The sequence below is a fragment of the Poecilia reticulata genome, linkage group LG16 (genome assembly GCF_000633615.1).
Source record: "Poecilia reticulata strain Guanapo linkage group LG16, Guppy_female_1.0+MT, whole genome shotgun sequence".
NCBI classification, from domain to species: domain Eukaryota; kingdom Metazoa; phylum Chordata; class Actinopteri; order Cyprinodontiformes; family Poeciliidae; genus Poecilia; species Poecilia reticulata.
The window spans coordinates 12,904,856-12,929,582 of record NC_024346.1 but is presented as its reverse complement, the minus strand read 5'-3'; the positions used below and the strand labels follow the sequence as shown (position 1 = coordinate 12,929,582).

General features: G+C 38.9%; 1 protein-coding gene across 5 annotated transcripts in view; it reads right to left on the bottom strand.

Moving 5' to 3' along the window:
- Positions 1-24,727, bottom strand: part of ddr1 (discoidin domain receptor tyrosine kinase 1) — a 91,221-nt gene that overhangs the window by 8,833 nt on the left and 57,661 nt on the right. For 2 of the 5 annotated variants that reach the window (XM_008431352.2, XM_008431353.2), the window contains exons 6-14: positions 24,248-24,395; positions 22,672-22,774; positions 21,864-22,050; positions 15,247-15,496; positions 11,201-11,350; positions 9,913-9,969; positions 4,141-4,301; positions 3,698-3,905; positions 985-1,104 (exon numbers count right to left, since the gene is read on the bottom strand). In XM_008431352.2, coding sequence (XP_008429574.1) covers positions 985-1,104; positions 3,698-3,905; positions 4,141-4,301; positions 9,913-9,969; positions 11,201-11,350; positions 15,247-15,496; positions 21,864-22,050; positions 22,672-22,774; positions 24,248-24,395 — 1,384 coding nt within the window. The remainder of the gene's footprint in view (positions 1-984; positions 1,105-3,697; positions 3,906-4,140; positions 4,302-9,912; positions 9,970-11,200; positions 11,351-15,246; positions 15,497-21,863; positions 22,051-22,671; positions 22,775-24,247; positions 24,396-24,727) is intronic. The other 3 variants (XM_008431354.2, XM_008431357.2, XM_008431356.2) reach the window with 3 other exon arrangements.

Sequence of the window (24,727 nt, the reverse complement as noted above, 5' to 3'; positions counted from 1 at the left end):
TGGAGGGTTTTACTCATTACTGCACAATGAAAAAAGTGAGAATGGATTTCCAACTTTAAAAAAAAGTTAATTTGTTACATGCAGTCAAATTAAGTTTGTCAAACTTATATTTGCTTAATATGACAACTTAATAAATGTAATGTATTTACTTGCATAAACTTAATTTGACTGCTTGTAACAAATCAACTCGGACCCGTTTTCTTTTCAGTGTATACAATATGGTTGTATTCACTCATAGACTCAATCTTTGGCATATTGTTATTTATAAAATCATACTGGAACTATTTTGTATTTGTTTACATAAGTAGAAAGTTCACCGGAGGATACACTCGTCAACGTGAGAACTTAATTTACTTTCGGTAAAAATGAGTCTGAACTGAACTTGGGGAGAAATCTTTTTGGTTTTCTGCTCCATCTTATAAATATTTGCATACATGAACCTTAAGATGATAATGTCACTAAATATTTTTAAGGCTATTCTTACTGATTTTGAGAAGAAATCATCTGTCTGTAAATGTTTTAGCTAATTTATGTATGACTGCGTTACGTTTGAATGTCTGTAAACTCTGTGCTGCTGCCCGTCTTGGCCAGGATTCTCTTGTAAAACAGATTTCTAATCTCAGTGAGATTTTCCTGGTGAAATAAAGGAAGTGGTAATTTCCCAGCTCCGAGTGCAGCTGGAACGCAGCATGATAACCTGGTGCTGCTGAGGCGTTCACAGAAACTAAACTCAATCAAAGTAAAAAAAAAAAAAAAAAAAAAGCTCTTTGTGAAACTTTACAGTTCCTTAGAAACCAAACTATCCCTTCAAACAAAGGAAGGAGTTATGTGATGAGTGAATGGGAGAATGGGAAGGTCGCATGCAGAAACAGATTGTTAATATTTGGGAGAAAATCTTCTCCTGCCTCGGCGCCGACAGGTCAGTAAGTGAGAGGAAAGCAGGGGATCCTCCTGACTGTGCCGGCCCAGTCTGAGGCTTCTTACCCTGGGGCACATTCAGGCTCTTTTCCTGAGCCTGAGCCGATCTCGGGACGACTACGGCTCTGGAGCCTTTTCTGTGATCTGGTAGGAGCACGTGATAGGCTGGATTGTTTAACAGCAAGGCTACAAGGTCACACACACACACACACACACACAGACGTACAGAACGAGGTGGGGGCGCACAAACAAAATCATAACATGGAACAAAACAGAGTCATGACAGCGTTAGCGTGTTCATGTACATACGAGGAATCATAAGGGTTTTCATTATGAGCACAGGAAGGAAGAACATCTCAGGCAAGTTAACACAACAAAACATAAAATAAAAACTGACTGCATGGGATGTTTGTTACTCTTGTTATTTCAAACTCACACAGGCGCCTAGTGAAGACGGCATGCCAACCTCCTGAGGAACAATGCAAGCAAAGGAATGCATTTTTTCCTTCTTTAATCCTCAGCTTCTCCTCCCTATCCTCCCCTCTCTCCGGAACAATAGCTCTTTTGTGCCCCCTCTGCACCGTGCATCTTCTTGCAGGCAGTCTTCCTTGCAGGATGTTTGATTTGGTTTACTTTTGTTTGGTGTGGTGGAATATTCTGCAACGCCACAGTTTTCCAGATAGGCACGCCACATCGGGAGTTTTCCTTCTGCTTTTGCCCCATCAACCAAATGAGTTTGCAAAATCACAAACTGAGACATGCAAACTGAGCGATGTGGTACAAACCACAGGCATGAGTGCAGAAATTTAAATACGGGACATATGGAAGGTGGGATTGTTGTCACATTTTCTGCTTATTTATTGCCAGCTGATGTGTTTTGCATGTTTTCCTGCCTGTCAACATGTTGCGCAGAGCAGAGCTTTATTTTCTCGCTTTTTTGTGATCTTTTGTGGTCATTTTTATTTAACTTTTCTTCCAGTTTTCTGAGGGACTTTTACTTTTGTTTCTTTAGACTTTGGCTGCTTTTTTACTCATCTGTCCAGTCCTTACGCCAAACCATGCCAACTGTTAAAACAGCTCTCATCTACAAATGACCTGTCGCAATAAGCAATAAATCAAGAAATCAATTATCCGCATGATGAATTAAAATGATTTCTCAATAATTTCTATTTACACGATTTATAGTTTCTCTTTTCTAGCTCTTCCTACCAAAAACTGGATGAAAAAGGTTCTTCAATCTGATGCTTTTTTATCAACTAGCCTTTTTTTTTAAGGACAATTTTGTTACAGAGACTTTAGTTCCTATTTTATTTGTTGTTTCTGTAGTTTTGTTTATTTATTTTGGATAATGAAAATGTTTTCTAGATCCAGTGTTAAATGTTCATTAGAATTTAAAGTTTATTGAGCTTTGAGAATTTGTTCTTGCATCATTATGCCTTTGCCATTGTATTGCTTAAAAATGGTCTCAAAACAAGAAAATCTTTTATCACAAAAACATCTGGGACAGTTTATTGTCAAACAAAATTTGCTATTGTGCACTGCAAAAACACAAAATCTTACTAAGTATTTTTGTCTAGTTTCAAGTGCAAATATCTTAGTTCACTTGAAATAAAAGAAACAAACTTACAAGAAACTTTTCAGCGATACACAGGAGCTTGTTTTAAGTAAATAATTCCTTAATATTGATGAAAACATGCCAGTTCCATTGCCAGATTATTACAACAAGATGTTTTTCCATGTTAAATTACTTTTAAGTTAGTTTTGCCTCGTTTCAGGTGTAATAAGGTATTTGTGCTAGAAACTAGACAGAAATACTTGGTAAGATTTTGTGTTTTTGCAGTTCAATTGGCCACTCAAGACTGCATCTGTGAAAAGAGTCCCTGCAGTCTGCAACATTTTAAATTAAACATGGCAGAAAAAGCTTCTTCTTCAGTCAAATATGCTGAGCTGGGTTAATTTTTATCATTATTATGATGCATCTTAAATCTCAGTAGACATTTATATTGAGGGTACTTCCATTTATGCCATGATGGCTTTGGACACACTGTAAAGTTTCATTCCAAGCCACACCAGCACTAATGCGATGCTCCATAATCAGCCAAAGAAACGACACCCAGAGGCCGGCAGTGAAGGAAAAGCCACAGGAAGTTCATTTGAAAGCTGCTGAGGTTAGACATGCTGTTTTCTACATTTTCCCTTTATTGGGTTGTTTATAGCGGCGTTTTGTCCCGTTTACACTGCAGTCAACTCTGTTTGCTGAGGTCAGATTTTTGTGCAGTTTTTCCACAATGTAATTTAAATGTAACGACTTCAGACTCCAGTGTGAACAGGCCTCTGTTCTTCAGCCTTGAATGAAACGCGTGTTGGTTATTGTGATGCTGTCGCACTTCAGTGGTGTGAATGAAAATGTCGAGTGAAATGCAAAGCGACCATTCAGACTGAGGTCACATTTAGGATCAAATATTAAAGCAGCCTTCATTTGACTTTAAGATCAGTTTTGTTTTATGTGGGCCACCTATGTGCAAAACGGTCAGATTGTGGCTGAATGTTGACAGTATTTGAAAAAGGACTAATGAGTAAAAAAACTTTAAAGAAACACGTTCCAAAGAAATGTCAGGAAGAAATAATGAAGAAAAAAGGATGACTTGAGGCTCTGAGACCACTTTATGTCACATTATTTATGTTCGAAAACTGACTTGGAAACATTTCCTCCAACACACAGATTTAATATTAAAAGTAAGCAGCATTTAAACCCCTCAGTGCTTGTTCTGTAACTTACTGGTGCTGTCCCTCTGGTCTCTGGGCCGCAGCAGAGCGCTGGGCTCCTGATACTCCCCCTCTGCGTCTCTGTCATGGTCCCGGTCGTCAGGAAAAGTGTGTATGCGCTGGTAGCGGCTCGAGTAGCTGTGTGTGTTGTTGATGACCACGTTGTCCGAGGGGACGGACAGATGGACTCTGAGCTCTGAGCTGGACAGACTGCCCTGCGCCTGAAAGGCAGCATGAAGGAACTATTAGGGCTCAAATCCTGGACACAAACTTTAACTGCTTTAATAGCAGCGCATATAAATCCAGATGGAGACGGGCTGGTTTACTGCCAGAAGGCTGGCAGTTGTTCTCCAGCAAATATTAGCTTAAACTGAATCAAAGCGACGGTGTAGCTTTATGAAATAAAATATTTCCAGCTTAGAAATAACACCGTAAAAGGTCCAGCTCCTGACCCACCTTGCCCAGAATCTTTTTCCAGTACTGCCTCCACAGAATGACGACTATAACAGCCAGCAGCAGCAGGATGATGCCCACCAGGCAGCCGATCAGAATCGCCGTGTTACTGCCGTCGTCTTTGGCTACAGGAAGTCCCGCCCTCGGAGTAACGGCAGCAAATTCTTGAAATGGGGAAAAAGAAAGAAAAAAATCCATTTCAGTTAGCTTTTGATTTATGTTTGACACCATGGTTTCAAGGTTTGAGTTAAAGAAACCTTCAGCAGAAAAGTGATGTATGTCAAAGTCACTTTAACAATCACAGGTGAGTAAATTATTTGCATTCACCAGCCGTCGTTTCTGTTTTGGTTGAGTTCACATCACCCAGTCACACCATGATGCGTTTAAATTGCATTTCTATATCAATTAAAAATGAAGCTTTTCACAGAAATCACAATCTGATGCTGTATAAATGCAACCAGATCATCAAAAAAGCCCTGGGGTTTTGAAAAATCCTGCAGCTTTAGCACCAGAGCTTAAACGTCAAGCTCATATGAACAGTCCATTGATTTGAATTTTGCACCACAGCATTAGTATCAAGTTCAACACAAATGTCTCAGCAATTACATAAATTCATCTCCTGCTACGCTATGCCGACTCTCAGTCTGCACTGAAGAAGATTCAGTGATCTCAGCATGCAAGTGACGAGTTCTGCCTTTTTCAGATGAATTTTTCTATTAGTATTAAACCATTCGCTGAAGACTTTGAACACCTGCAGAGGGACACTTTGATTAAACTTTGATCCCAAGATGGTAGGGAATATAAAAAACAAGGATGGTAAATTCACAGCAAAACGTAACTTACTCTGTCCTGACTCATTATATTTCATCATTATACACAGTACATGTAAGAGGCACCTCATCAACATCCTTTATATACATATGTAATTTTTACCAAATGTTTTATTCTCATGTAAAACACATTATTAGACACAGCCATATACATGGCAGGAAAAGGAACTATGTTAGCGACTTTATTGATTATTTATATGAATGATTTCTCTCATTTTGTGGTCGTGCCACTAAGCAGTCTTGGTATTTTCCTGTAACGAAGCATAGTCCCAAACTATGACACTACCTCCACTGTGACTATACTTTTATGACTTCATAAAATTAAGTTCCCACATATAATGAGGTACATTTGTAAAAGCAGCATTTTCCAATCTCAGTGACTCCTCTTGTTTTTTTAGTGACAGATTTTGTTTTTTGATGACTAAGGATTTTCTTTGTGCCTTTTAGGTTTTCATAAGTTTTCAAATTAGATTTTTTTTTTTCCCCAGAACGCCTCTCGCATCAGACGGGGATTTATTCCATCAGCCAACATGTTTCCTTATGAGACGAATCCAAGCCAAGTCCTGAATGCGTCTGTAGCCTTTCCCAGGTTTATGCATTTGTCTCATCTAAGTTCCTGCAGAAGTCATTGAAGCACTAAACAAACTACTCTCTTTAAAAGCTCCACCTCTGTGACGCAGACGACATGCAGCTTCAAAGGCGCCTCAAACGCCTTTACAGCAAATCTCCAACTTATCCTTTTACAGCCGGCCAAATGTAAAAGATTGCTTTAGAAATTTAATATTTCCAAGTCAACATGGTGGAGAAAAGAAGACAAATGACGAACAGAACGACACTCAATGTAAGTTTTACTTTGAGTCAAACTCGGGTCCTCATGCACTTCCTTGTTCATCATCCTGGCTGCCATGAGGACGGCGATGATAACTGACAGCCGGTTTCAGAAGATGATCAACAATGTGACTTCCTCCTCAATCCTTCTGCTGCACCTTTTGTTCCTTTTCAAGCATTTTTTTAAAGTTTACATGTAAATTGGACCCTCTCTCTGCCATGATTTATGAGCCACTATAAGCGAGTAGTTGTGTATTTTTCTGCAGAAAGAAACCAGTCTTTCATTTCATTACTCCATTTTTGTGTTTGGGGAATATCTGACCAATAATCTGTGGACTGAAGGTGTTTGAGCAACAGGCTTATGAAATCATGCCAGTACTATGACTATAAATTAAACTAAATTAGATTTCTGTTTTGTGCTTACAAACACATGCTCTGCATAAAGAAAATGTGTGTTTTAGAATAAAATATGTGGGTACAGCCTCTGCAGCTGGAGCTGTGAGAAAGTTTGGGAGTGATCGTGCTTTCAAGTCTAACCACTGAAAAACATCCAGGAAATGATGATTTAGTTCTGTTTATTGCTTTATTCTGTGAATGACCACAGTTTATTCACTAGTTCATCAAAGCAGCAAAGTTATGCTGCATTCTGTGACAGCTGGGAATTTGGACTTTCCCCTTTTTAGTGCTGGACAAAATTGCAGAGAAATCTCAAAGATTTTTTCTCCCAGTCTTGAAGGTTAATATATTACATGGTCTTGTGATTTTATTTCTAAGTTTCTTACATTGTGCACCACGAAATGCATAATTACCCCATTTCCAAATGCTTTAGCCCTAAACTTTAAAGGCATACCACCTTTCCTAAATGTGTATTGTGTTAGTTTTTTTATGTCCCAGACTAAAAAAATAAGTGAAACGAAAATTATGCTTTACAGATAGAAGAAACTTAACTTTTACACTCACATAAGAAAATGGCTTTCAGACAGATGTGTAATTGTACAACTACACATCTTTGAAAAGTAGAAGTAGAACCTCCTGCACAACCAACAAGAATGCAGCAAGTGGTTTCTTAATGGCAAGTCAACAACAGTCAACATCAGCCATTGTACAGCGCACACAGTGGTAGAACCAGCTGACCAGAGAATTCCAACTGAAATTCCAACTGACGCTGGAATTCAGCGTCAGTTGCTCGGTAACGGGGCTGGGCTTGGCTGGGGTTGCTAGGTAACAATGCAGTCCCTTTTGAATATGACTCAACAATCAGGAGGTTTTTGAAACGGTTCATTTTCCTCATTGTCTTATAGTCAAACAGCAGGCGGGTTTTCAGGAGCATTTAAGACCCAAATAGTAGTAAAATAAAATCATGCAAAATGTGAATTTTGCACAATATGTCCCCCTTATCTCTTCTAAGACATGGCCGTCCACCCAAACCAGCAAATAGGGAAGGAAAGAATTAGAGAAACCACCAAGAGACCCATAATAACTGCAGAGGAGCTGCAGTTATTATGGAAAAAACAAAGTCATTGGTAAAATAGAAAAAAAAAAGGAAGGGGGGAAGTCATGCAAGACAAACAATAATGTTTTAAGTGATGGAAAACTACCAATGCACAAAACACTAAACATGCCATACCCACTGTGAAACATGGTGGTGGCAGCATTATGCTGTGGGGACGCTTTTATCCAGCAGCAACATGAAAGCACATCAGAGATAATGAGAAAATGAATGGGGCCAAATATTGACATGTAATAAAAACCTGCTGCAAGCTGAAAAGAGTAGAGACGATGACCTTAGATTCACAGCTAAAGCTCATGTGTTAGAAGGGCCCAGTCAAAGTTCAGGACAAATCCAGCCAATTGAGAAGAATGGTATCTAGATGTGCAAAGCTGGAAGTGATTTAAACTAAAGACTTACAAAGTTCTGACTCAGAGAGGCTGAATGCAAAGACATGGTACACTGCTCTGACTTTTATTGTGAAAGTGTTTCCAATACTCTGTGTTGGTGTTGAAGTTTCTGGTTGTGAAACCATTCAAGGGTTATGAACCCTTCAAGAAGGAATATAATCTTTAACAGAAACATTTTACACCATAACAATCACTAAATAAAAGAAGCAGCAGGAAGTATGATGCCTTTATTCCTTTTAGGCTATTTTTCTGAGGTAATGTGACTTAGAGAGACCTTCGTATTGCCAAACAGTTTTCTAAATTATTCTGGAGCTCTGTGTATTCAGTCGCTGTGTGGGTTTGTGGATTTATAACCAGAGTGTGGCATAAGCTAGTGCACTGAAAAGCCTTCAAACATCAGCGCTCTCAGAGGAGTCACGCTCTCACAGGGGGGGTTCACACACCAGCACAGGCACACCAGGCTTACTGCACATCCGACAGGGACCGACTGCTTCAATATTCACCATAACCCAGAGCCTCCCGTACCCCGCTGCTCAGAGAGCAGCAGGTCTGTGTCGTTTCACTTCTAAGTAGCTTTGTAGCCAAGCAATAATTAGAATAATCCAGTTTCTTTCTCTTTTCAATGTCAACCGAGGCATGCTTGTTGAATAAAAAAGAAAGACCAATTTTCCCCTGGTCTGTGGTGAAATCTACATATAATCCAAGTTTTAAGAGGCGATATAAGGCTGGACAATATGGCTGAAAAATAGACATTTCATATTAGTCAATGGATAATTATTGCTTACCTTGTTTTAAAATCTGAGATACTACCAAAGCCGTGACCTTTCCCGTTTTATCCAGTTTTCATTACACACCGTCGTTTATTAATTTAAAGCGTTTATGAGAAACAGTGAAACCTTAAACTGCTGCTGTGTCAGTTACTCAACATGTTGTTGCTAGGTAACCAAAGAATGAGTCCGTTGCTAGGTAACCACAGAGTGAGTGAAGTAGTTGAGGCCTCAACTGGCCAAGTTTGAGCAGCTAGAGTGTTTTCTCTGCCTACATCTCCCAGAATGCCAAGCTGTTCTGGATCGTAGCTCAGTGAATATTCTATCAGGCATATTATCTGCTGATATTGATCACTTGTCTACCGTGATAAATGGTATAGATTTATTGTCCAACCCTATTAGCGGGTGTAGAAACCTCCACAGAAATGAAATGTAAAACACTAATTACCTGTTGCATCATTAAGCACTTAGTTTGTTTTTCTTTTATTAATATGGCCGTTTTGTTTTTTTCTTCATTTAAAAACTGCTTTTTGTATTTACTCAGGTCATCTCTGAACGTTGGAGTTGTTTTTGATTATTACTAATTGGAACATTGATAAATACGTTTGATGTACATCTGACATGAATGTAATGTTTATTGCCCATTTCATAATTCGCTACTGTGTTGTGTTTTTGTGGTGCAAAGCGCTTTGAACTGCCTTGCTGCTAAAAAAGTGCAATAAATAAACTAGACTTGATATTTAAATCAATTTGATGGTATGAAACATTTAACGGTGGCACAAAAAGACAAAAACAGAAATAATCTGTATTTACAGCACAGGATGTATCCAACGTTTTTTGAACCCAAGTGTAGACAAGAACATAGCAACCCATGCACATGCCTACGTACATTTATAAATCCAGATTTACCAGCGAGTGTTTTAAACATTAGTCTGTCAAAACATAAGAGTGTTCCTGCATCTCTCTCTCTCTGTCACTTGAACACCATGCGGGTAATAAATAAACCCAGACAAAGCCATCCAACCACATCCAGTAAAAAGTACAAAGCAGCAAACACGACACAGAAAACCATTTCCAGCTCTTTTCATTTTTTTTAAAGCCTGTTATTGTTTAGCTGTGTAGAACAGAGCCAGCTCGCCAACAAAACATGCAGTTTGTGAGACCACAGGAAGCCAAGATGTTATTGGATGCAAATATAATTTACTATGGCTGCGTTAAGAGTTGTTTCCTCGAGCTGTTTTATCTTCCAACTCTGGGGACAGAGCCCAGTGCTAAATCCTGTCCCTCTAATCCCTGCTCCATTATTGTACAGCAAACTGTCTACTTAGCACAGCGGACAGGGTTTTTTTTAAGCTACCAGAGGAGAGCCAACGCAAATGGAGCTGACCCCCTTCTCCGTCTCTTTTTTAAGAAAATAAAAAAAGAGAATCTCCTTTGGTGCACTCTCTCACCTGACAGCGTCCAGTTAGCAGTGGTGTCCATCATGAGGGTGGTGGCGGTGGGGGGTTCTGGAGGAGCGAGGGATGAACAAGGGAGGAAAGTGTGAGAGGAGAGATGATGAAGGCTCAAAGAAGAGGGATGAGGGGGATTTTTATCTGTCTCAGCAAAAATCTCTTAAAGGTGGAGTACTGTGCTTCCTTGACCAGGTCAGGATAGGACTATGGCCTATACAAAGCACGTTCATTACATATTTTTTACACTAAATCATTCTTAGATAATGAGATTCCACTCTAGAAGCTTATGTGAGCTCCTTTCAGAATGAGCAGTTTTAGGGCATCTTGTAACTTAAAATCCAAATAAGCTGCTACTGGCCACACCCCCAACTCAACATTTACACTCATACGTTAAACTGGCTGCAAACAGCTGCACAATAATACCACCATACATCTTTGAAAAGCAGAAGTAGAGCGTCCTGCACAACCAACAAGGAGGCAGCAGCAAGTGGTTTCTGCATGGTAAGTCACCAACCAACACTTGTCTTTTTCAGCAGCCATTGTACAATGAATGGAGCGGTAAAACCAGCTGACCAAATGTGCTGGAACTTCACTTGGGATGCTAGGTAACAGGCTGGCGTTGCTAGGTGAGGGGCAGAGTCTGCTGATTTGTGACGTGACATTCCGAAGGTTTTTGAAGCGACTCATTTTCCAGACACTAAAAATCATTAACTTATTGCCAAAATATGAGTGGACGGAGTTTTTTTAAGCGCTTGTTCTGATTCTAGAAGCAATTGAGACCCAAATGGAAGTATAAAAATATGCAAAATGTGGGCACAGCAGTGGCACTCGGATAAAGCGCTCGACCCATAAGGAGGCCTCAGGTCTTGACGTGACGATCACAGGTTGGAGTCCCAGCCTGTTGAGCTTTGCTACACGTCTTCCTCCCTCTCAAAAAAAGTGCAAAATGTAAATTCTTCATAATATGTCCCCTTTAACAACCATGCTGACAGTGTAAAAGCTTTCTTGTGATGGTAATCATTTAACCTTTCTCTTCGGTGTTTCCAAAATCACCATAAAATATAGAAGATAAGTGTCTGCAAATAACCTGAGGTCAGAATAAAATACATTTCATAGTTTTGTCAAACTCATAAGTGCAGTCGCCACAGGAGAAGATAAAGCGATGGGGACAGAAACCAGGGACAAGAGAGGAAAGAGATGAAAGAAGTAAAGTAGAAAGGAAGAGAAGGATAGACAAAAGGCAGGATGTTGTCAAGTGAGGATCAGAAACTTGACCCAAACCTACCAGAAGGCTTGGAGCTGGTGCTGAACGAGCCGTGACTCGATGTGGGAACAGAGGTGGTGACGTTCCCCAGAGAAGTCGGACTAGGGTTCGGAGACTTTGGATGATTTTGAAGAAATGAATCAGCGTCCGTCTCATCCTCTCCGAATGGTTCTGGATTCGCAAAATATGGAGAAAACAAAGGGGGAAAAAAGTGAGTTACAGACAAAATAGGCCTGGTTTTCCTACAAGGGAGTGAACAACTTGTTACTGAGGGAAAACTTAAAGTTAACTTCTTACAAACATGTAAGAAGGTGTTTTAAAGAAAACTATTTTTACACAACATACTGAGATGTGTCTGCAGCTCATCCGGGCTGCGAGAGAAAACGAGAGGCTTTTAGCAGGTGACCACAACAGGAGATGCTCAGATTTATTCTTTTAGGCCGAGTTTATATTTATATCATGGAGAAAAATTGGGTTTTGAAATGGTAGGAGCCTTTTAGAAATCTCTGATTCATGGTGAAAACACTTAGCCACAACAGCAAAAATGATCAAATTGCACCTGAGTTTAAAGAACCACAGAAGCTTATTCTTAAAATAAAAGCAGATGATTGTGCAAAATGATTGAAAAAAATCTCAAATGAAAAACTAAACATTTTAATAAAATTAAGTAGGGCAGCATACATGTATTTACTTTGTAGCTTTTTATTGCCTTTATAAGAAGAAAGACACCAATTCTGTAAATTGAGTAGAAAGACATGAGCTGATTCCTGCTGCGTTGAGTCAGTTTAATGCCTGTTTGCACCAGATTCTGCTTCCAAGTTACAGTTATTGGATGTTTCTGATCCTTCTATATGATAGGATATTACAGATGAAAGAAAAACAATCAGATTAATAAAAGCTGAAAATATTTTTAATTATCAAAAGTGTTTGATTTGTCTGCATCTTGCATCAGCAAAAAGTCTCCCTCTTTGTTAAATTAAAAAAATGCCTCTGCATTTGAGCAGCTGGGCCAGATTTTTTTACCAGCTTTGAATTAATCACCTAAAGAACCACAATAGCCCCGGGTTCTTACCCCGGGTCTGCAGTCTCCAGGTTACACACATACAGACTTCTAGTTTAGTATTTCTACTCACCTTAAACGTCAATAGAAACTTGACATATATGATCTCGGCAACATTTGACAGTATTTCATCAGAGCAGAAACAATGATTGAGAAATAATGTTTAGGATCAGGAGGTAACGCGATGCTTTTCGACAAGAATGATGGATTGTGTTGCTCACCAACTCTCTACTATTTAGCATCAGGGTTGTAGCCAACAGAGGGAGAGGAGATAGAGAGCAGATAACAGAGGATGGATTATTTCACTCTGATTCATTGAAATCCTGAATGGAGCATTCAAGGTTTATAGAAACCTCACAAACTCACATCAAAATCAAACTCACATCAAGATCATGAATGTTCTGTTAATGATCTGTTAAACTGTTAAAATATTAATAAATAGCAGTTTTTGCATTCAATTAGTTCTTCTTAAAGTTAAATAATATTGAAAATGTTTCCACATTATTCAGTGCCTCCAGGATTTTGTGATTGTTTTTGTGATTTTTTGCAATCAAAATGACTGTTGTGGTGCTGATTAGAAATATTTGAAGGGAATTTCAAAGGAATCTTTTATATATGACAGTAAATATGACATGTTGCTACATGCTGTGTCGTATAAGCTGAACGTATAAGATAAATACATTAATTATTTTATTTTTAGTTTTATTTGCAGTTGAGGTGTTGATTGACTGTAACAACAATGTGTGTCTGGGTGTTTTAGATTCAAGAAACTATATCGATCATGAACTATAACCTGAATTCAGGCAGCAGAGTAAAGGACATAATAAATACCGCCACCTGTAGGTGGGAGTTGACAATAAGCTCACAAATGTGTGTGAATTTCAGCAATCACATATAAACTAGAGGGTCTGATTGATTTGGCATCTAGACTCTAGAAGGCCGAAAAAAACGATGCAGTGGGCCATATTTGGCCCCTGGGCCTCGAGTTTGACACATTTGGTTTATAGGAACCATCATCTTCCTTAGTGATTAGATTTTTGTAATTTACTTATGAAGGTTTTTGACTCGGGTTAAAGTTACTGGAGCTGAATTTCTTCTTTCTGGAGTTAATACAGCAGACATGCTTTACTGATCCATTATTCTGACATTCACACAGTTGGACAGGCGCAACGTTTCTTCAAAATCTAATTTATTATCTGCATGATTCAAGTCAACAAACTCGACATTGTTGGGTCAAATAGTTCAGGTACCTGACTTTGCTGTTATCACATCAGAGCTGACACAACGGACAGTTTAATTAGCCGCCGTTATCTCAGCTGTAGTGTAGATGGGTTCATCTGACTTCTGGTCAGAGAGTAATAAATCTTACACTTCAGATACTTTGGGTTCAAAACAAACAAAGACAAGGAGGTCAATGTAGGAAGAACAAATTTTTCCCAGAACTGAAGCTGCAGCATGATAAAGAGGTGTGTAAAGATTAATTGTTGCACGTTTGTTGTAGCTCTATGAAGAGACAACCGCACTAGAAAGGCTGTGGGTAAATTGCATTTTGATATAAATACTACCATAAAGTCCTTGCATGTAAATGCTGACACTGGCAGAATAAAAGTCATCGGCAGAGGAACTTTTATCAAAATAACTGGCTTCATTAAACGAAGATGCTCAGTTTTATTCCTTGCTGCTTCTCATGCAAATGTTATTAAACCCTCCAGTCTGCACTACTGAGCTTGGTATTTAAAATATAGTTTATGTAATAATGAATTTTAAGCCTCTTTTACTTTGTTGATCATGAACCTGCTGGATATTTGCAGCACTGCATCTGAGACTTAAGATGCAGTGGTGTACCTTCAGTCTCAGATGCAGTGCTGGTCTGCATCTGAGACTTTAGTATACAAATATACATTTGTATACAATGTATCTTTGTATACAAAACTTTGTATACAATTTATACAAAATATATGTTGTATGCAATGTACCTTTTGTATACAAAAGATACATTGTATGTATGTAATGTATACAAAAGATACATTGTATATAATGTATCCTTGTATCGTTTGTATCTTTCAAAAGATACATTTCAAAAGCTGAATATATCGTTTGAAACATTTTCTATAATAAATCCAAATGAAACCAGGATGTGTTGACAAACATCTAACATTTTAACACCAGGAATTACAAATCAAGGTAGCAAAATGGTGCCTGATAAATAATTTCATTACTGCTGTTTTAGATCCAACATGTACAGCTTTGGGGTTTGATCCCACTCATGAATGTAGGACAAAACTTTATATATTTTGCCGTAAAATGAATTACTTTATTTAAAAAGACATTTGTAAGCTTTATTTTGAAAGGCCAGCTGAATCATCTTATAGCTGTGCAATAAGATAACCTATTTGAAACTTCTACTTTGAAGAGAATACAAGAGTTTTATTTTGAAAGACTCACTGGTTTCACTTAATTGGTTATAGTACGTAACGTGGAAGCTGCAATAGTCAAACCAATGAAGCAATAAAACTTATTTTTTAAGACTTTTTACGTTTTTTTTTGTAAAGTTTAACTGAGATGTACAGTAAGATAACCATATGTGTTTATCTAATAATGTCCTGCTACTGTAACTAGCTTAGAATAGTCAGTAATGTTAAAGCAATTCAACCTATAAAGTGTTGATGATTTCCTTTACAGGACAATCATTTGAAAACACTTTTTATATTGAAATGCATAAACGGGTTTTATTTTGAAAGGTCAACATAATCTCTCTTTAAACACTGGTTGACTTCCATTAGTAAAACAAAACCCACTAATTAATTTTTTTTTACTTTGAAGAGCATCTTCAAGACCAAAAACCATAAAAAACAACAACATGGTTTATGGGAATACATAAGATGCAGAAGCCAGGGTATCTATGACATCAGTGCAGATTCTGTACAGGAACAAAATGGCTCTGAACGAGCAGGGAGCCACTCATCTGAAATATGTGAAACAAAGCTGCTCGAGTTTGTTTTCCTACCAGACAGGAAGGATATCTCACTGATGAGCAACCAGCGGTCTGCAAAGTAAAATTTGCAGCGGAGGATCTGAGCCGGCCGGCCGCCAAGCGGGAGGGAGATGGGTCGTGAAGAGGGGTCCTTCAGATCTTCGAGGGGAACCGGCAGGGTGAGCGCCGGAGACGACCAGGGCTGGAGGAGGCCAGGCTTGAAAAGACACTCTACTTTGCTGAAGACTCGCACGCCCTGCGTGTGCCGGTTGTTGCTGTGAACCTAGGAGAGCAACACGAGTGAGTCCAAGAGAAAAATACGCAAAAGATAAAGATCAAGAGGGAAAGAGATGCAATCAAAACTCTAACTATGCATGTGAATTAGCTCGAACACACAGCAAACTCTGGGATGTTTGTTATTCATAATGAGTAGAGAGGCTGGAAAAGATTAAATTAAGACCCTAAATTAATGACACATTTTCATTCTGTTAAACTGTAATTGCTTTGGCATGAAAAGTACAGAGCAGGACTGCAGATGAACAAAATAACAAAAGCAGTAAAGGGAAAAAACCATCAACGAAGACTAGGTGGTCACTGAAAAAAAAACTCGGCTGGTGACCAAAGTCTGACATTATTATTTATTTTGCTAAATTGAATGGTGACCGGTCAGATACTCAAAAATCCAATCTTTTTGATCGGTAAACAAACACACCATCCCCAAAACAAACAGTCCTCTCCAGTGTAGACGCTGTTGCTGAATAGAAACGAACCAAAGTAGCCGTCTCCTTTCAGCAATTACCAGGTGGTTTAGGGCCAATTCCCTCCAGTCCACTTTAATCCAAATATAGTTTGTTTGTCTGGAAGATCCGATTTGTTTGAGGAATGATGAACGTTCTATCAAAGTCAGTTTCTAGTGTTCACCTAAAAACCTCGGTCTCGGTTTGATTAAAGTGAACTCTGGCGCAGTTCGAATGATTATGTGAACACCAACCAGGCAGCGCTCCAAAAGCAGGGAGCGGACTACAGCACAGGGCATTCTGGGTAAAAGCAACCAAAACAAGCAAGGGGAGCCAACAGGTCATTCAATTAGTTTGGTTCATTTGGCACAGCAGTGTGAAAGCGAACGGCAGCAGCTGAAAATGAAACAAATGTTCCAGTTTTGGTCTCCAATTGAACCGAGTCTACCGGATTATCAGGTGTGAAAACTTGATAACGTCTGAGGAGAAAAAAGGTGCAAGAAGCTTTTTTTTTTTTTAAACTGCATTTTCTACATTGCAGAGTTCTCAAAATGTGGCCTAAGTTGTTAACAAGCTAAAAGCAAACAACATTCATGTTGAAACAGAGGCTACTGAGCACAGGAGGAAATCTCTCATTGAAAATCTGCTGGCGTCTGCTTATGGAAAACTGATCTGGCCAAATGTTGGTAAATGTATGAAGTGGCAGGTAAACATGACCAGCCCACAACTCAGATGCAATGTAAACACAACATGATAGTTAATATCACAAACCGCGACGTTTACAGAGCTCAGTTTATGAGACGGGAGAATAAGTTCTGGTCTGCAGGTCCAGAACTGGAGCCGCAAAGAAAACATTCAGATTCCCGTTTACTACAGGATGTAGTTGTAGTTTCTTGGTGAGTGATTCTCATCAGCTTGAACATAATCACCATGATAATACAAATGAAACGTAAGCTCCAATATTTGTACTGGAGGATATTTGGTAGTATGTGCTACCTTTATTAAATTACCTCTATTATTAGTGATATTTAATGAGATTCCAGTTGCCATAAGTACAAGGGTTTCATTTGTGGTTCAATGCAGCTATAAATAGATTTTAAATGCACAGAATCCTTCCATGTTGGATTTTGAGGTCAGAGTTGGTCAGTAAAATCTGGAAACCACTTGACCTTTTTGGTAATTTACAAATCTGGGACTGTAAAATTCAACTAAAATATGCAGTGCCAGTATAAAGTCTTTTTTTTCTGGTATCAAAACACAAGATACTGATTAAATAAATGTTCCTTTGATACTCTGGATAATCTGGTGCAACATGGAAAGGTTATATTTGCTGACAAAATAAAAAGTACATATTGAAAAATGTTGGCTGCTCATTCAGACAGAGAGAACGAACCTGTCAACAGAAAACATGAAGGCCAATTAGATTCTATTCAGTTTTTCGAGAACACACGTTGGCATGTAAAATTAACAGATACCCACATATTTTTTTTTTTTTTGCGCTAATGCGTAACTGTAAGTTTATTGAAAATTTTCCACAAAAATGGTTTACGTGACCGCTAACTCCCACCTGCAGGTGGCAGTATTTCTTCCTTCCACTGCACAGCAACCTCAGCCTTAATTGATGTCAAGTTATCGATGTGGCAAGTAGCAAAAATAGAGCTGTTGAATTTATTTGAAGGAAAATATATGTGTGTTTAATCTGTCAGCTTGTTTTTTTTTTCATATTTTTCCTTCTATGTGTAAATTCTGGAAGAAGTTTAATGAGGGAAAAATATTGCAAAATTCCATGTAATTATTTCTAAAGTAGCACCACAAAATGAGTAATGTTGATTGGGGGAAAAGAATCATAAAAACAATCCTGGAGAGAGAGCAGAGCATAGCAAAGTAGATAAATCTGTGGATTTTCAAACTCTGTTTGCAGCTTTTTTGGAAATTTTACATTTAAAAATCGAGATCTACATACTCCATTATAGTAGCTGCTCTAACTATGCTGATTGAAGTGGCATGGAAATCAATTATTCAGTTTTAAAACCATAATAAGACGGTTTCATATTAAAATAATTGTTTATTATAGTTTTTAATCAGCTTTCTCCATGCTATTCTCATATTTTCTAACTTTTTAGGTGTTGAATAGAAACAGAAATCACTTGGAATCTATATTAGCAGGAATTACAAAACTACAAAAACACTAGATATGAAATGTGACACAAAACTGATTGGTGAATCTCTGAGGAAGACAGAAACAGATTTCCCCTGTTCACAAGTAAATCTGATCTAGTATATGAGGATGAGGAGGGAGCTAAGGGAATGATAAAAGGGATGTCGTTGGTAAAAGGAGTAAGTGAGAGGTCGAAACTCAAGATCAGACGGAAAATCAAGAAGGAAAAAGGTGGATTTTTATTTTCCTTTGGAGATAGAGGAGTTGGTGCAGAGGTTGCTTTGACAGGTTGGCTGTTAACCTCACACAGTGCAGGAGCAGTCACGCTAATCTAATCCACATGTTAATGCTCACACACACAAGATGCAAGACGTCCAGCTGCACCAGATGCTCAGATGATGTGTAAGCAGGAACAACATTTGGTGTGTGCAGCGAGTCATGGCTGTACGAGAGTAACAAGTAACTCACTACCCCATTAGGGAATATAGCTCCAATGACCTGCAAAAGGAGTTCTTCTCTTTTAGGGAACAGCTCTGCATTCATTATGCTTAACTATATTCATCGTAAACCCAGCGTTCATTAAGGATTCTCTCTGATCTTTCTTCTCAGTCTTAAGAGCCCTGACAAAAAAAGAAAAAAATTTTTTAAACGCACCGAAATATTCCCCAAAGGATCTGGAGCTCGACAAAAAGCAGATCCAAGAGTGCCACGACTGTCAAAGGGTAAAGAGCAGATTTCCCGTTTGGGAAGGTGATTAGCCACAGGTTAGGGAACTCTGTCCTGCAGAGACAAGTCAACCAAGAAATGGGTTCAGGTTCCCACTCTTTATTTATCTGACCTGTGCGCCTGACATATCCGCTCAGTCAGGCAAGCATAACAGTGTATGTCAGCGGAGGTTAGTGTGGGAAAACCACCAGGGAAAGGGCAGGAAAAGCCGGATAAGTCTTGGAAAAACAATAGGAACACTGCTGGGAGATATTTTAAATGGTAACTGAGGTAAAGTAGGACAATACCGAACACTTGAAGCATAAATCTGCTGAGAACACTGAAAATAATTGGATTTTTCTGCGCGATTACTGGCTGTAAATTCACTTTTCAATATGTACACGAAGAGTTTGTTTCACCCAAACCGACATTCCAACCCTCGTCCAATACAACAACACAGTTATAACTCAAACTGGGTTGCTTCATATCATTATCTCCATGGTTGCTCCAAAAACTAACCCCAAAAGCCACACAGACGCACAAACAGACTCTGATGCAACTCAGTGGCTCCTAGAGAGACGAGCACAGATGAACCGTCACGACACAAACTATGGCGCATCCAAACTAATTACATGGCCGCAGAGCGATTCCAGCCAAGATGAAGCTGGTGGCAGATTAACAAAGCCGAAACAATGAGGCTGGAATATGGGAATGTCAAAGGAATTTCATCAGCAACCAGAAGAATTAGGACAAAGCCAAGAAATATTTACACTTTTAGACGTAGGGATACCATGAAATAATTTATTACCAGTCACAATGCTGCCTGTGCATTTTAATAAAGCAGGCCCTATTATGTCACATATGGGAAAAACACAGAATGAAGGCTTGGATTGGTTCTTGGACAATTTTCTTCAAGCTTTTAATGCCTTTAAATAAAATAACAAAGACAACAAACTATGATTTAATAACAAATCAGAATATAATCCAAAAAAGCTACATTAAAAAAGTTGAATGTCCAAATCTGGAGTTTCTGGATATAACAGGCAGGTAAAAAAAAAAAAAAAAAAAAACGATAACCAAACATCACGTCGTCCAGAAATTAAAACAAAAGCCCATCAGATCTATATATATTTATATTTTTGCCTTTTTTGGGACTTTTTCCAGGTATGAAATAGATATTTTTGCATCAATTCATACTTGCTTTGTAAATGTTTCCTACCTGCTTTAGCAGTCGGTTAGAGATGTGCCGATCAGGTTTTTTCCTGCCGATACCGATTCCGATCACCCATGAGGGCTGATCACCGATACCGATCACATAATTATTATTTTTTTAATCAAAAGCACTACCGGTTACATGATGTGGAAAAAGGAACCATGAATTCACCTTAATTTAGACAAAAATTTGTTTTTAATAACTTTTTCCAAGAAAAAAACAGGCATTGTGCAAATTGTACTGTTATTTGCACAATCTGTCTGTTAAAGATAATACTATCTTTAACAGACTGATAACATATGAAGGCTCTGAAGAGGCTAAATAATGCAAAGAGCCAACATAAAACCTCTCAACATTGCCAAAAAATTCAAGTATAAAACTTAACATTCAAAGGCAAATACAGGTTCCATTACAATAAACAATCCAGAGTTACTGAATGAAAACTTCCTGATAGCATGGCGGCTAGCTGATTACTGCTAGTTCTGATTGGCTGTTTCTGACTGAGCGGAGTAATTATGAATTTTAGCATTTTTATGTCAAACTTGTGCTAAAAATCATTAGGAGACATAACTAGCAATGCATGAGTTTAAAATCTGGTTTGAAAAAGAGGGAAAACAACTCTGAGTCTGTCCATAAGCATGGCTGCCACATCACCACCAAGGTCATTTATAACAAGCCTCATCAGAAGAAGGAGAACAAGCCTTCTAAAGGTCATCCTGCATCAAATCAAGTTTTTTAATGAATAAGAGATCCTTGAAAATAAAATTGTTTACTAAAAGAAGTCAGACTTCTTCCCTCCATCCATGTTTTAAATTCACTAAAACTAAGAACTCCCACAATTTTTGGTCCATAACGTTCCAACAAACTTTGACGCACTTTTTTGAGTTTAATACAAATCAGATGCAGGTAAAGAATATGTGTTTCAATGCACAAATGAGGAAATTCCTGCAATTCCTTCATTTGTTAAATTCAAAGCAAATTTTGATTTGGGTTTTAGAAATTATGAATCATTCATTTAGATCCAAATCAAATGTTCTTCTTAAATTGTGAAGTGGTAAATAAAAGGGTTTTTATGTAAATGGCAATATAATACAAAACAGGTTCTCACATGGTTTGTCTGATGTCAACATGCTGAGATGCTCAAATTTAAGGGCAAGTTTTGTGCACTAAAGATGTGAAAAGAACGTCAAATTGCGACATTATTCCTGGATATTGAGAGTTGCATTCAACTCACATTTCCCTCAGTTTTCACTTTCCTTTCCTTCATTATGTCCCACTGCGGTACGCGTCCATACCTAGTTTAAATATGACCTACGTAGATATGACCAAACATGCCGACCAAACGTGCCGGAACTCTACTTGGGTTGCTAGGAGACGGGCTGGGCTTGGCTGGGGTTGCTAGGTAACGACGCATTGTGACTTAACAATTGAGAGGCTCATTTTCCAGACACCAAAAAATATCAACTTATTGACAAAATATAGCTGGGTGTTATTTTTTCTAAATTATTAACAGAAGCAGCAGAGACCCAAATGAAAGCGTGCAAAATGTGAATTCTACATAATATGTCTCCTTTAAGAAAAACTACTTTAGATTTTAGAATAACTGGCCAAATAAATTGTCTGCATGCACAGAATTAATGCACATTACTTGATATATAGCTGTTATGCAAGCAGTCTTTTGCAACTACAATATACCAAACATGCCAACAGCAAATCGAAAGCCAGAACTATTTTGCTTTCCTTACTAAAAGCTTTTGCACATTTGTCTGTTTGATAAACTCCCCTATTGCTAATTCATTCATGCACCATCATCCCAAAACAACGCGTCTGTCCTCACCTGCATATTGTTGAAGCGTCTGGGTTTCTCAAAATGAAACTCGATGTCCACACTGCCTTGCCCGAGGGCTTCTCTGCTCCATCCAAGGTAATCGTACCCCGGCCACACCCGCAGCTCCTTCGTTTCTATGAAGTCATCTCCTCCCAGGACGCCGTCACAAAGCTGGCCAAGGCCTCCGAACTGCATCCTAAATAGACGCAGTGTCATTAACGCATCATTTTCACAGAAATAACAGACTCAAGTAGCAGCAGTGGGAGCAAATTAAGAGGAAAAACTTACAGATGCACATGCAAAAATACACATCAATAGCAGAAATACATCCCAGCAGGCTTAAAGCAACACGACAGGGTCAACAATAAGACCCCCTCTACCCACAGATGTGCCTGAATCTGCTAGGAAAACGTCTGGATTACATCAAAAGTGCCTGCTCACCCGTTAGCAAAACATTTCAGCTCCATTAACTGCACAGCCTATAAAAGTGTGGACAACTCAACCCACCCTAAATTCCTGGTTTACCCCTCATTGCCCACTGCCAAACATTATGGTCTGGAAACACGCCTCAAATCCCTGAGCGACTAAGAAAAATAATGCTATTCTCTGCTGATTAGGCGGACAAAAAAACCAAACACCTTTTAGTTTGAGCAGATGTGACAAGCACCAGATGCCTTTTATTTTTAGGTTTATTTTAACAACATTTGGGCTACATGTGAATATTTTCTTAAAAGTTTAATTAGTGGGAGACAACAGGGAAGAGTTATCGTCTTGTCATGCGTAAAAATGGAAACAGAGATGCAGCTGAATATTGTACCCTTGTTCTGTGCTGCCGTCATAGGTGGAGTCGTTTAGATAGACCGGTATGCTGGGCAAGTTCATGACGTGTCCCACTGGAGCCGTGTAAGCGTACAACCCATCTGGGAAAACACAATTACAGGTTATTCAGGAAGTTATAGAAAGAAAACATTGTCTCATAACTTTCTGTTATGTTTCCAAATATTTTGCTACTCAAATCTTATCGTTTTGATTTGGTGAATGTCGAATTTAGTACCACAGCGCCAGTGTGATGGATGGAAATGTGTTAATTTACCATTCAGAGGTACATTTACTCTTTGAGTTACATTTAGTCTATTTGGTTGTAATGCTTTGCCAGCAGTTTGGCTAAAGTTGATCATTTCTAGTCTGATTTGGCTGATGTAGTGGTCAGATGCAGCCAGCGGGGGAGGGGGGGGGGGGGGTTCGGTGCATCAAAAAAGGTTAAGAACCACTGACATATATCAATGTGCAAATGTCAAGCGGTTGCTATCAGAGATTAGCGTAGGGTTGAAAAACATATCACATGCTCTGACATTGCATTTTAGGCAATAAAATTTTATTTAAAACAGAATCAACCCGTGTATTTTCATCTTTTAATGTATTTGAGAGGTTAAATAAAACAAATTACATCCAAGTAATCGTTAGTAATTGATTTTTCTATCAATTTATTCTAACTTTGAGTCCCTACTCACAGGCGGTGCAAGAAAAAGATGATTGGTGTTATGACCTGTCAGTGGTCATAATGTTATGCCTCATCTGTGTGTTTTTGACCTTGTCCAGGCAGTCGCTTTCCAAGCAGTGAGCAGAATGAGGAGGTCATGTTGTTGGACCTGTTCATCCCTGGCACGCATTAACCCATAAAACCTCCCTGCTGTAACAAACAGCTGCTAATCAGGCTGGTCAGTGAGAGCAACAGCGGCTAACCTCTGCTATCCACAATAAACAACACTTCACAGGGTATTTACACTGCAGCATGCTCTTCAGGCACATGAATGACTGAGAGTCGGGCAGCTTCTTTCTGAATGTTAAGCAAACACTAGAAAGAGCAGTCACCTCTGTATACTGATTTGTGATTACATAATGTGTGGAAATAAAGCCTGACATTCATTAGATTCTGCATAATCTGTGGCCTGAAGTTGAACCGAGTTGCTGCACCCCTGAGACCGCAGAGGATCTTTTTTTTTTTTTTAGAGTGACGCTCTCCCTGAAGGCACGGAGCAGGAACCGGGTCTCACTGACGACTGTGATTTACAGAGCGCCCCGCTCTGTCTCTGGGAGGTGGATGGGGGCAGGAAAGGAGATGAACCAGTCATAAATACTCAGCGTTGTGCTTCACAAAAACCAACATCATTCATCAGGCTGTGGCTTCTTTTCTCTGGGTGAACCCCTCAGAGGCTGCACAAACACGTACTAGTAATCATTACCATCTGATATTAAATTAAATTTAAGAAGAAGGAAAACTCAGTCACCTTCAACATAATCAAACTTATCAAGATCGAGCTGGCGTGCCTCAAATACACACCAGATGATAAGGAAAGCAAAGAGTTTGTGTGTTTCTGTCACCACATACTTACCATTCCACACACAACCGTAGAGCTCCACCCGAAGGCAGACACTCATCACTCTGTCGGCCAGGGGGTAAAACCGGACCATACGGGCAACAATCGGGGGGCCGAGGTCCTTCAGCACAATTTCATAGGTGTTCTCATTACCCGACACCACCTGGAGAGGGGAAAAGCACAAATACTCAATTACATGCTGCACCACCGTGTTGGTTCCTTCCTGTTTGATCCCGCCTGGAGGCTCAGATGTTTTTATTCTGGGCAGTTTCCAGTTCTATCGATTTAGAAAATGTCTGGATGAAATTAACTTTTCTTTTTAGTTTCCAAAAACATGAAAAATACTGATTTCAGAGAGAGAGGCTGCATTTGACACAATATAAACAGCGTTTTTTTAAACGGATGGATGGATGGATGGATGGATGGATGGATGGATGGATGGATGGATGGATGGATGGATGGATGGATGGATGGATGGATGGATGGATGGATGGA